The 14712-nt window shown below is 37.4% G+C and overlaps 1 protein-coding gene across 1 annotated transcript; it reads left to right on the top strand.

Annotated features, from left to right (window-relative positions):
- The first annotated feature begins 10175 nt into the window (after positions 1-10175).
- Positions 10176-14155, top strand: LOC103993634 (tubulin beta chain). The gene is made up of 3 exons (XM_009413770.3): positions 10176-10633; positions 12538-12807; positions 13296-14155. The coding sequence occupies exons 1-3, from the start codon at positions 10240-10242 to the stop codon at positions 13967-13969; spliced, it is 1338 nt and encodes a 445-aa protein (XP_009412045.1). The 5' UTR covers positions 10176-10239; the 3' UTR covers positions 13970-14155.
- The last annotated feature ends 557 nt before the right edge of the window (positions 14156-14712 follow it).

Here is a 14712-nt window from a genome sequence, read left to right on the forward strand (position 1 = left end):
TTTTTACGGATATTTCATAGAGAAGTTTATTTATAACTAATCCAAATTATCCCTTAATATTCTTATGAATATTTTGTAAGAGAGTTGACTAATCGATTTGAATTACCTTTAGGTCTAATTCGTCGGTAGAGAATGACCAACTGCTCATCCTCCCTCAAGCCTCCTGTGTCATCAATGGCTCATTTATATCGATCGACGACTAATGAACATGTTTCATTTGCTAGTCATAGATGCCCTACAAGCAAATCACATGAGTGATAACACGTGTGATATATTATATAATTTATTATTATTATTATTATTATTGATATTTTTTCACTTCATGTTGTTTATTGTATATATTATGATATCATTGAATTTGTGCAAAGATAATTGAATCATGATGAAATCATAATAATGAATCAATTCACCTATAAACACATACCTTAAATATTTCTGGCAATATGTTACTGAAGAGGGATATCGAGATAGTCGAACAGATCGGTATATTATATACATATCCATATAATAGAGGTGGCTGGTCTCATAGTCACTCATGTGGGGATATTGGGGATACAGTGTAGGTACTCATTAAAGAATGAGTTCATTTATTGATCCGCTTACGGAATGCTGGATGGTTAATAATACCTCATCATTAGACAATAGTTCTATGGTCTCAATTGTATGTCTGGTCTTTAGACTTAAGACATTAAGGATACCTCGTATGAGTACTTCACTCTTTAATATTAGATTCATGGGTCTAGAGATTCCAGATCTAGTACAACTAGTCATCAGGAGTGTTAGTCAACCTTATAAAAATAATTGAGTATCAATAGAGGATCATCCGCTCTCGGTGTTATAAAAGGAATGTCCCATGTATTCTCGCTCAAGCAAATCCTTTGCTAAGATCATTCAGATTGAACGAAAAAGGAGCTCTCTGGAAGAATCCGATCTAAGCAAGACTCTAGTAGATTATGTATGTGTCTAACAACATTATGCCCGATATACAGTCTTTGAGATATTAGATGGATAAGGGACTATAGATGTATGGTAACTGAGGATAGATATGTCCAACGGATTAGATCTTCCTGTATCGTTTATGGACTATATCGTAGTGGCCTAATATGTCCATAGTCGTTGAGTCAAGTAAATTATTATCAAGATAATAATTCACTGAATCAGAATAAATTCTGAAATATACAACTCATAACCAGCTCAATATTGGGCCTAGAATGTCATATACATATAATAGGTATTGCGACGAGTAGAGGTTTTGATATAAGATATTTGTCTAACCCCTTATTGGATATACAATAAGCTTATGTATTATTGGGGGTGAGACCCAATAAGAGCAAATAGTGATTATTGGATAGAGTTTCATTAATAAAAAAGGCTTGGACAGTTAGATAGGGATCCAATACCCAATAGAGCATGAGCCATTATTGTTAAGTTGACAAGGACATCTATAAATAGGAGAGAATTAAAGAGGTATAGGCTAAACCCTTTTTGCTTGCCACCTCCTATTCTTCTATCTCCCTCTCCTCCTTAGTCGATAATCCTATTTAAGGCATGTGGATAGTAAGAAGAGTTGGCCCCTTCTTGATCTTGTGCAGTCTTGTAATGCGCAAAGGAGATGAAAGATTACGCTATGAAAGAGGAGCATTGTCGCATCATCTGCTATGTGGATCACCGCTAGAGATGAGGTCTGACCTCCTTCATCCAGAGATTTGGATCTATAATTTCAAGGATATATGATCTCCCCTAGGTAAATCATCTCATATATGTTATTCGGTTTTCGATTTTACGTTTTTCACATACTAATCATCGTATGATTATCCGATATTGGATTTTTAAGAACCTGTTCTATTTTTTGTTACATATAATACTACCCAAGATATCTCAATATCCCTGTCAATTGTGTCAAGGAAGGACGGTTGGGGGTGAACCATTTGTTAGGGCGAGGGCACACTTGAGATGGACAAGGGATGGGGCTTGGTGTTAGGTGCCCGAGGAGGAGAGCTAGGCTTATCATCTAAGATTAATGCTCCTTGCGATTAAGCATGCGAGCCCTTTCGAAATCATACTGAGAATGATGGATCGTTGGTGACCGGGGATGCAACCGAGGGGGAAATTGAGAGGATGGATTTAGTCGCTATGTATCGATAATTGACTCATGCGCCTTCCTCAGGGCCCGCACTTCAGTCGATGACCATGTAAGGGGGTGGCATGAGCCCTTACGTGCATGTTGGTTCCAAGTGGCAGCCCATGATTGGGCGAGTCAACAATCCAATGCTTGGCATGAAAAAAAAACTTATGACAATCGAAAATTATGTATGTTAATTTTTCTTAAAGTAGAAGTGCCATTATGTAATAGAAAACGTGAAGATCATACGACTTTCATATTAGTGGTAAAAAACTCTTACCAATCAAACTAGTTAATATGTGAGATTTTAAACCTTAAATATTTGATAAATGTATCTACTATATCATTATTAGTCTTTTTTTTTCAAAGGGTAAGTGATGATGATTGAATTTGAATCATATTGTGATTCTTTATATCGTGGCTCGAGAAGGGGCACAGTTTAATTCAGTTAATTTAGCCCCGATTATGTAAGGTCATCCATGGGATTATTTTGAAGGAAGGCTTCAAGAAGAAAGGGTGGAGAGTCATAATTGTCGTCTCTTAGGGTGTTCTCTCAGTGAATCCACGAAGGGCTTCTGGTCCCGAGTTCTTGCACAACAAATCAATGCTGGAGAGGGGATTTTTGGCTTAATTATTAGGAAATCTAAGGTAACATCACATGTGTAGCAAAAGAATAAAAAATAAAATCACAGATTTTTCATAGAAAAAGTTTTATCGTCATACGAAGATTGGTGTGCAAAAATCACAAAACCGAAAAACTACACACACAGACACAGACTCTCAAAAGTTTTCATCTTTAAGTGATATCTCATTTTTAGTGATTAATTTAGATCTATTAATTGAATAGATCATCGTGGATTTAGTGTTGAACTATGTCGACTCAATGATTTATCGGTTCTAAATCAAACTGGTTCTTTTGTTTCTAGTTTTTTGTTTTGGAAAACAAAATTGGATGATTTCAATTTTAAAATAGTGATTATAGTTTTAAATCGATTAAATATTAAAAAATAAGTAGTATCTATGGTATAGCGATTAATATTTTATTTTTAATATATATATATATATATATAGGATTTCGAAACCAACCAAATTAAAAGGATTGTAAGTCGTATTTAAGCTTTAACGAGAAGATATTAATGGATTACTTATTATGTTGGTGCTGTGGGAAACAACTTTGAGCCGTGGCCTCGGGGCTGACACGGCTCGGTTCGGGTCCGGACGACGGGGATCTCCCTGGGGCGTTCCTCGAGCCCGCTGAGACGGTCGGGTGCGGTGTCCGATCGGGACGGTGTAGCCGTCTCCTCCGTGCAGGAACTCCTTGCCTGCGCGTCCGGAGGGGACCTTCGGCTTCGCACCTGCACAAAGGTTGGGCCGAGGTGCTCGACCCGACCCCTCCGATGATCAAATTAGCAGATGTGGAGGGGGTTTCAGATGAAGAAGTGTTTTTGTGTGTCTATCTCTCCCTCCCCTCTCGTATGAACGAGAGGGTATTTATAGGGAAGCTTACTGCTTCCTGAGCTGCCCGCTTGTAGGGGGCAGGCTGGTAGCGTTTGACTTTGTGTTGACATGACGTGAAGAATTGAGCTTTGGCAGGATGTTAATGCGCCTCGGTCGGCGTTCCGATTTGCATTGATCAGGTGCTGATGCGTGAGGCGTCATCTGATGTCAATCGAGTCTTATGATAATTACTATCCTCATCAGTTGGGTTATTCACTTGTCACTGTGGTAAGCTGAATTACTGTGTCTGCAATCAATTACTGTGTCTGAAACACTTAGATGATGCATTTCTTCGAACACATTGCTGTCATGCTTCGTTGTATGTACAAACTGTGCTAATTAACTCGCTCATGTTTTCCTCTGCTTTTCGAGCTACAGAGATGACCAGTTACGTATCGACAATCATCTCCTCTAGAAGCAGTAACCCCAATTAAACGCTGGTCTTCCCCACAGACGCCAAGAGGAGAACGAAGTGCTATAAACGAGTGCTCCACAGTCCACCCTGGGACCAAGTTGTGCAGACCATGAAGGAGATGGGGAGGAGGTTGATGAGCTACATGACGCTGGCGGGCGGCAGCGAGGCGCACGAAGCGACGCCCAAGGGCTACGTGCCGGTGATCGTGGGGAGGAGTCCCGCCACCGAGAGGTTTCTCCTGCGGGTGAATCTGGTTCAGGACCCGTGCATCGTCGTGCTGCTGGCCATGGCGACCGACGAGCTCGGCCACCCGAAGCAGGGGACTTTGAGGATTCTGTGCGACGTCGATCATTTCCGCCATGTCGTCGGAGTCATCTCCAAGTCGAACCGGAAGCTCCTCCCTTGCAAGAAATCAAGAAGAAGAATATTCCACGGTGATTGCTAATTATCGGTAAATAAAATGAAAGTATATTTTGTAATAGAATAACTTATGATCATTTATCACTTATCTTATAACCTTTGCTTTCGTCTATAAATAGATAGAATCTCGATACTATATATAACATGACACGATCAAAATTATTGATCATTCTCATCACTCATAATTATACTATAAAAGATAAAAAAAACAAATAAGGTGAATTTAGTTGTATGTATAGATCGATATTGCTGTATTTTATGTGAAGTATATTCTACGAATCAAAGAAAGATATTTTGAATGATATAAAAAAATATACATCCTAATCTTATTTTGATATTAAATTTTTAGTTTTCATAATAATATGATTATGATTTTATACTAACATACTATACGTGTAAATGCAAATCTTGTATTGATCATTTCAAGACCAAAAAATATATACACATGATTTATACTCTTAGATAATATTTCTTAAGTCTTTACAACCCCATAACCGTATGAAAATTTAACTAGAGCAAAGAAAGCATATTTGGAGTCGAAAGTTCTAAACATGAATTCAATTGTTCTACGATAATTCTCGATTAAATCATACATAGAAAGAGCTTAGAATCAAAGACATCATATTAAATTAGATTAGGATTAGACTGCTTGAATATGATTAAGAGCTTCAATATTGGTTAAAAAATTGAGTCATAAAATATCAAGACTCGACGTAACTCTATAAATCAAAGCAGCTTTAACTTTATCCATCTCACGTTTCTTCCTCTTTTTGGCATCATCATCTGCGTGAGCAGTTGACACAAATTAGAATGATGCAAGTCTTCAGCAGGTCAAGGAAACAACAGTAAGAGATGAACTGACGAAGGAGATTACCAAGAGACCTGTCCTTTGTTCATCGTCAAAGTTGGAGGAAACAGACCTCCAAGGTTTGGTGGCTCACTTTTTTTGACTTTGATCATTAAGATTACTATGGTCTCGATAATTATGGGGTCGACTACATAAATCTTTTGTTATGATTATTGAGATTTATAAAAAAAAATATTTAAATTTTTATTTATAATTAAGAGTTAAGTGTTTTAGATTTTGAGTCCGCATCACAATAATATACGAATTATAAAAGGTTGTGATATATATACTTTGAGGATTAACCGTTCAAACCATGCTATTTGTCTATTCAACCACACGTAAATGGGTAAGGCTAATTAATGAAAAATATAATTAATAATTTATTTTTAATTTAATAAGTTATAAGAGGTGTTCAAACTGATTTAGATTAAATCGTTAAGACCCAAACTAAATTGAACTATTTTATTAATTCGATTCGATTAAAATAAGATAGTTCAAACCAGAATCAATTCGGATCTATCTAGTCAAATCGAGTCTTTATTAATTTAGTTCAATTAATTAATTTATAATTTATATAGTTATATATATATATATATATATATATATATATTTCAGATAAGCATCGAATCGGTGAACTTATCATTGTTGGAAGATCCTTGGATTTAACGCATCAATCACAATTTCTTAGGTCACATTGTGTAATGTGATGCTTCGAAGAGATGCTACCAAGCATTTGCACTTGATTGAAGTAGTCAACTGGCCAATCATCTCGTCTCATCTCTCTCCAACCGTTGACTTTAGCGCCAATGATTGACATTTAAATAGCACACGTAAAAAAGAGATCCATACTTTAAAGCAATAATGGAAGGAGCAGTGGCACATCGTGTAATGGAATAAGTATCGGAGAGCTATACGCTTCAGAGGTCAACTCAACACGGAGAATCTTCGCTTATGATCAACCAAGGAAAAATGGCGATCCCATGACAGCCACTGATGGCTGGTACGCTTCCCACGTTGAACGGTTCCAAGTCTCTCTCTCTCTCTCTCTCGCTTTTCACCATCATCACGTATGGTATTCGTCTCTCAGAGCTCACCGCTATATAAAGAAGGAATCAGAAACCAGGTTGCGTCAGGGAAAGAGGAAGAGTAAGAGAGAGAGAGAGGGTGATGGGGAGGAAGGATGAGGTTCCAAGAGGCTACGTGCCGATGGTGGTGGGCAGAGGGAAGGAGAAGGAGGAGAGGTTTCTGGTGCACACCAAGCTCTTCAAGCACCCACGTTTCGCAGCATTGCTGGAGATGGCGGAGCAAGAGTTCGGCTACCGGCAACCTGGCGTGCTTCGCATCCCTTGCGACGCGGAGCAGTTCAGATCAGTGGTTAATGCGGCTGCCGCCAAGGCCAAGTCGTAGCATCTCTCCTTCTCTCTCCCCTATGCGTGTTTCTGTATCCCCTTCCTCTTTCTTTGTCTTTTGGTTAGGTTAGGGACTTCAATTGTATACAATTAGAAGCTAGTGCTCTTTGATGAGAAACACATCTGAAACTTCAGAGAGATTTGTGCACGTAGAGAAGCAGATCTTGATGCACAGCTGCAGCTACAGCGCTCGTCTCTTTGATTTTGCTCATTCTCCTGTCTTGATTGCTGATATATGATGAGAATGGCAAATAGAGGTGGATGTAAAATGCATTGATCACTTTTGCTTGCATTTCACTATAAATTTTATAGTTGTAGCAAATTGGACTCTCACATATATTTATAAAAACAATAGTAATATTATTATGTAAAATAAATTTACCGTCGAAATCAAATAACAATCGGGGATTAGATGTGTGTACCATTTGATATTATTTAGAAAATTTTTATCTAATCCGAGAACATACTTCATAGTTTAATCAACTAGTAATAGCATAAATCTACTCTATTATATAATTATTCGAATTAAATTCTCTTTTGGGATTATCTAAAATTTTTAATTATGTATATAATTATAAATATTATGTTTTTATTATGTAATATTAATTCTTTGATTTAATTTTATATGTTATTAGTTAGGTCATTTTGATGACTTAAGACCAATATAATAATATAAAATATCCTATAAATGATTATATATTAATTATAATTTATATCTCATAAGTCTATCATCCTATGCCACTTTAGCAACTATATGTCAAATAAAACTTAGGCATATAAATTAAAAATAATATTTATAAAATATTCTTTAATCTAATTTATAAAAAAAAGTTTGGTGATAATAAAACATTAATCGTAATAATTATTAAACATCAATCAAAATAAAAGAAAACTCATATGATGACTATAATCATGATAAATCATAAATCATATTTTTATATATAAAAAATAAATATTATTTTAAAATTTTAAATATGTACATGTGAATAACTATATAGATATCTAAGAATAATAATTAGAATTTAATTATCATAAGTAAAAATTTATGAATATATCATATGGCAAACGTATAAAAGAAATCCATAATTTATTATTTTCTTAAATTTTGTATAAGATCATAAATTAACCTAATCAAATCTATTTAATAGATATACCAAAATTGAGCCAAAGTGTATAGGCCCACTTAGAATTGAATAACCCAAAGTTAGCTCAATAATCTATCCACTAATCAAAAATTGAGTTTGACTGATCAAATATAAAATTTTATCAAGGTCAAATTCAAGAAAATCAAAATAATTCGAGCTAGTCAAAATTTTGATTTCAATCAAAATTAAACCTCGATTAAAACCTAAATCGAGAGAATCAAAATTAAGATTTTTACTCATTAGAATCGGTGATTTAATATCAACATAAGGCATTGATGGGTCAAAATTAAATCGGGATAGCTGATTGATTCCTTTGCCTAAAAACTCCATTTCTTGCTCCCTCACGATGACTTCTCTTTCATAGGGGCTATCGTCCACTATCGCGTCTTATTAATGATATAGTATTATCGGCGTATTATCATTTGTCGATCATAGTAGCACCTTAAACCACCATGAGAAGGCATACAATTTTTGCTATGCCATTAGTGTTTGCCACTCGCCTATGCTAACTAATGCCACACATGACCTCCTTCCTTATGGCTATCCTCCTCGAGTGCTAACAACACAACACCATAACACTATCATTGAAATCCCTCTATTATAGCCACATGACTTTTGCTAATGCGATCAACCTCGATCGCGAGCAAGCGCGAGGCAAAGTTTTACGACCACCATAGTGCACAGCTTGTCCACTACCTCTATTATGTGCTATCAACATAGCATAACCATGAGCCATGCAGTATAGCTTGCTAACGTCATATGCTATTATATCATCATGGTAGCCTATTGCACATAGCAACTTTGTGGTTGTCCTGCAATATAGATGCATACTAACATTGCCCTGACCATCTGCAATATAGATGCATACTAATATTGCCCTGACCACCTGCAATATAGATGCATACTGACACCTAACGGGGCTCTGCTTTCTTGTGTTACCATACATAGTGATACTACTATGCATACAACGTTGATGACTAAGACAATCCACCTCAACACTAATGCTACTGCACATAGACACTCATTGTTGCATGCATTAACACTACCATTTGCATAGTCATTACTCGCGATAGGGCTGACGACCAATGGAGGTTGTTGCCCTTAGTAGTGATGTTATATATAGCAGCTCGTCAAATAAATATGAGCATCATTATTTTACTGTAGTTCCACCTGCATTGCATTGCCCGTAAACAAACGAGGAGCACAAAGGAGTAGATTAATAGATCAAACATAATACATCATAGATTCATTCAAAAATAATATTAATTTGAGATTTAAATAATGATTCAAAAGAAAAAAAATAAATTTAATCACATAAATAGATCTAATTTTTTATATGAAAATATGAGTTATTTTTATTTCGAAATCTATTATAATACAAATCGTAAGCATAAAGACAATAATAATGTTATTGTGTGAAATAAATTTAATATCATGAACTAAAATCAAATAACAATAAATCGATAATTAGATGTATGTACCTTTCGATATTATTCTAAAAAACTTTATCTGATTTGAGAACGTGCTCCGTAATCTAATCATTAGGTAACAATAACATTGACATGTAAGATAAATTAGACTCTTATTGTCTTCTCTTTATATCTTTCACAGGATCACTATAAATGATAAAATAGGGACTAATATAAATTGAAAATAAACCTTATAGGATGCATAGTCTAAGAAGATATTGTTTATTAATAGGTGAGAAAAAAATATAATAAATAATTAGGAGAGTCAGGAGATCACATCTAAAAAAATTTATTATAAATGAATTTTCTTTCCTCAGTCTTCTCTATCATAAATTTTGAGACACAACGAACTCCATTTACTTGATCTAGCCTTTGACGGAATCAACGACCGTGGTCCCCGTTGAAAATGTCATATCGGATCCATGTCACGAGCCGGAGGAGGCAGGACTTAGTACACGACACACACACACACACGAGGGAATCTTAGGTGGGATGCCTCCCATCACCTAAACCCAGTCCTAGTCAACCTACCAGGCTTGCGGTCAACATCGAGAACAGCTCACGAAGGACCCCAACCAACCATCGCTTTCCATCCAACTGTAGCACACGATCGGTGACAGCTCAGCCACGCCAGCTCGACGTGTCAGTTAGCTTTACGTCGCAACCACGCTTCGTTCCGCGTCTCAGTCGCATCTGTGCCGTCCGATGAGCATCTTATGATGACTCTATGACGTGTAACGTGATCTAAGTAACGGCGGAGGCGAGCCACCGTCGTAGGGTTACTTACAGCCGGTAAGCGTACCGGTCAAGAGGAGATCAACCACCCTTACATAAAGGGACGGCCTTTTCATTCGTCCCCGGCAATCGGAGACCCTAACCCTAGAAGAGATTTGGTGGGCGGAAGAGGAGAAGAAGATGAGGGAGATCCTTCACATCCAGGGCGGGCAGTGCGGGAACCAGATCGGGGCCAAATTCTGGGAGGTTATATGCGACGAGCACGGCATCGATGGCACCGGGAAGTACTCCGGCGACTCGGACCTTCAACTCGAGCGGATCAATGTATACTTCAACGAAGCCAGTGGTGGCCGGTACGTCCCCCGCGCCGTGCTTATGGATCTTGAGCCCGGTACCATGGACTCTGTCAGATCCGGTCCGTTCGGCCAGGTCTTCCGGCCTGACAACTTCGTCTTCGGCCAGTCCGGTGCCGGGAACAACTGGGCCAAAGGGCACTACACTGAGGGTGCCGAGCTCATCGACTCGGTCCTCGATGTGGTGAGGAAAGAAGCAGAGAACTGCGACTGCTTGCAGGGTATGATCTTGTCTTTTCGAAATCGGTCTAATTCTTCATAGAAAGGTTATTTGAATGGGAATTTCTGACAAATTATGCAGAGCATCGGTTGATATGTTGAGCTGTCCTTCATTATTTAGATCGTTCAGACATAGATCGATTTCTTGAGACTCTACTCTTTAATTGACTTGCATTTTGTTACATAGTGACACGGTGAATTTGGAATTACCTGTTTGAGTGAATTGGGGATCATGGCCTGCATTCTTCAGTTTTGTAAATCAAGAGGGTTTTGAGCTTTGATATGACAAATATAAATATGCTATGTGGCCATTTTTTTACTTCTTTGTATTTCCTGTACTTCTGGAATTTGTGAGACTTTTTCAGTAAATAATTCTTAGGATTTTGTATTATACTCCTATTCTTTTACATGATAACGTGAAAAGAAACCGCACATATATGTGACTCATTCCTTGACCAATTGGTGATTATGTCTGCTACTCTCTGTTATGTCTTTACATATTGTCTCGACAGTCATGTCTTTAAATATTGTGAATTATAAATGTTAAGCATTTATATATGGGGCATTTATGTTTTTGCATCGTGAACATGAGTTATAAGGTGAGACTTTTGAAACACTGTGGTAATTTTCTAACAATGTTAAAGATCATCACATGTTACATGTTGGAAAAGAAAAAAAAGAAAAAAATGACAATATTGAAAGGTCCATCTTAACTCTCCATGTGATTTGATGGGTTTAACCTCCACCAGCATCTTGATTTCTACCAAACGACAATGCTGATAACTGGCAAATATTTAGAGGTTTCTCTTCTTTTTGTTTGTGATTCAACATGTGAACTGAGTCCTAATTCTGGTACTTGATTGTGCAAGTTATTGTATTATCATGTGGTTCACTAGAACTTAGCATGGCTTTATGTGCCTTGTTGCTTTAAGAAGTTAATGACAATTTTTAGATTGATAAACAGGGTCTTATGTTGATCTAGTTCAGAACATCTTGACTGATTTGGTGTGCAATTATCTGCATTTTTGAATGTTTAGAACTTAGAATGGCTTTAAGAATCGACAGGTACACATAGTAAATCAAGCCTCTGTATCGAATGTGTTTACCTAAATGGTGTATTCTTGTACAGAGTTTGCTGACCTTGTTCTTTATTCATAACTGTAGTCATGTGATTTTGGCCAATATGAGTTAATGATCAGCCCAGAGAATCATTAGACTAATTTCTTTGTTTCTTGGTCGGTTGGTTGAGCAAGTTGTTTTGGCTGTCTCCATATTGTGTGGAAACTGAATTTTCTGCTAAAAATAGTTGGTCATTTAAATGCCTGGAGTTTGCTGGGTACACGTGGATCTACTTTTTTTTTTCGATGGGAAAGGAACTTTTCTAGGAAAACTGGTTATTTGTTTCAGTGATTTGGTCAATGTCAGTAGAATACAAGATCAATCAAAATTTCATGTTGCTGTTTAGTGTTAGCAAATTTACATCCTCATTGATTGTCACACTTCTGTTTGCAGAAACATTAGGGAAATAAAGAAAGTGAACAGTCCAAAGATTGAGTACATTCCAGAACCAAATGCAGATAGTTGATAATTTTGCTTGGATGTTTGTTGATAAAATTTGAGCATTGGTCTCTTTAGTAATAAGTGATAAAAATATTTTCAAAGCTTGCTGGTGTTTATGTTATCATGGTTTCCTTAGATTTATTTGATCTCAGCTATAGAAATAAAATATAGTGTTGTAGCTTTCCAAGTTTTTGAGAAGTTCTGATCTCAACTATAGAAATAGAATATATATGTCGAATATTCAATGTTTTTCATACTTTTGTTCATGTGGTATTCTATGTTGCTAATGTTGCAAGCAGATCTGCAAATCATTTTTTAATCTTTTACGTCTTTTGTGGTTCTCCAGGCTTTCAAGTGTGCCACTCTTTGGGAGGTGGAACTGGGTCTGGCATGGGCACCCTTCTTATCTCCAAGATCAGGGAGGAATACCCCGATAGAATGATGCTGACTTTCTCTGTTTTTCCATCACCAAAGGTGTCTGATACAGTTGTGGAGCCATACAATGCTACCCTCTCAGTTCATCAACTTGTTGAGAATGCTGATGAGTGTATGGTCCTTGACAACGAAGCACTATATGATATTTGCTTTCGCACTTTGAAGCTTTCAAACCCATCCTGTGAGTATTTTTGCATCATCATTTATTATTTTTTCTGCTTGTTGGTGGTTTTATTGTTGATGACTACAGAGAAGATGTTGACACCTTAATGCTCTTCTTATTTTTAACTGAGATTAAGCATGTAATGCTTTGAGCCTCCGAAGATAAATGAAGATTTTATTTGCCAAGAACAATATATAATCCCAATCTTTTCCATGCATGTTTCAGTCTGATTGATTTCTTCACTCGATTTTCCTATTTTCTGTTTCATTTCTGATGCAATCTGTCTTGTACTTAGATATGCCATTTTCTGTCCGTTCATAAAAAAGTTTGTATGTAAGGTGGTCATGTAAGCCTGTATTTCCTCTCCATTTTGCTTCTTGAATCTAACGTTAGATGAATCAATATTTCTAAGTTTGAAAACTTTTCCAATTTACACAAGTTTCCATTCTGATTGTTGCTTTAACATTGCTCATTGTGTGATTGTTTGATGTTCCATAATATTTCAGTTGGAGATCTCAATCACCTAATCTCTGCTACAATGAGTGGCGTCACGTGCTGCCTTAGGTTCCCCGGGCAGCTTAACTCTGACCTTCGGAAGCTTGCTGTAAACCTCATCCCTTTCCCTCGCCTCCACTTCTTTATGGTAGGCTTTGCACCCCTGACCTCGAGGGGTTCACAGCAGTACCGTGCCCTCACTGTACCTGAATTGACCCAACAAATGTGGGATGCCAAGAACATGATGTGTGCTGCCGATCCTCGCCATGGCCGTTACTTAACTGCCTCGGCCATGTTCCGTGGGAAGATGAGCACAAAGGAAGTGGATGAGCAGATGCTTAACGTTCAGAACAAGAACTCTTCCTACTTTGTGGAGTGGATACCAAACAATGTCAAGTCGAGCGTGTGTGACATCCCACCCAGGGGGCTCAAGATGGCTTCCACCTTTGTAGGGAACTCAACTTCCATCCAAGAGATGTTCAGGAGGGTCAGCGAGCAGTTCACAGCCATGTTCAGGAGGAAGGCTTTCTTACACTGGTACACCGGAGAGGGTATGGACGAGATGGAATTCACCGAGGCTGAGAGCAACATGAATGATCTCGTGGCCGAGTACCAGCAGTATCAAGATGCAACAGCAGATGAAGAGGAGTACGAGGAAGAGGAAGACGAAGAGTTGGCCGACTGAGACATTTCTACCACAAGAAATGTTTGCTTTGCCTTTACCGATTTCGCATGAGAGGGATTGGCTTCTATAACTAGACATGTCTTCTGTTTGTATGGTTTATAATCTTATCTTGTATGTGATATGTTGTGACATGCAGAGCTTGAACTTGAGAATGGTTTACCCCAAGTAATATTTTTCTCTTGATGATCTCTTGAGAAGAACTGGAACTCAATAATGTTTCCCAGGACTCTCTGCATCACATGACTCCATCTACCCAGGGTTGGGGCATTATATATGCTTGAGTGGTTGTCTCTCTGTGCAAATCTTACAGGATCGCGAGAGATTTAATTCTAGCGGGACTTGCGTGTCACACTATCCCTTCTATTTTCTTTTTCAATTAAATTAAAATTCAAACTCTCACCCACGGGATTCGATTCAGAACCCATTTGTTGATTTTTCTTTATTGCATGCACTTGGTTTTGTTTGTTATCAATGGGTGTGCATTCGAACATCCCCACTAATTTGACTCAATTGGATGGTTTGGACATCCAGATATATGTTTAATTACTTGCCATATCCTGTCAAGAATCATTATCGATGCCTGGTTTTACTTAATTAGACGGCTTGTAAATCCAAACGTGTTTTACCACTTACCATAACCTGTAGGACAATACTATATTAGCTTGCTGAATAGTTAAGTTTTTATTCGATTTATCTTTAGAAATTTCATTATGTAAATTCTTTTTGGGGTTAATTTTCCATAA

Source organism: Musa acuminata, chromosome BXJ1-8 (assembly GCF_036884655.1).
Source record: "Musa acuminata AAA Group cultivar baxijiao chromosome BXJ1-8, Cavendish_Baxijiao_AAA, whole genome shotgun sequence".
Classification (NCBI taxonomy): Eukaryota; Viridiplantae; Streptophyta; class Magnoliopsida; order Zingiberales; family Musaceae; genus Musa; species Musa acuminata.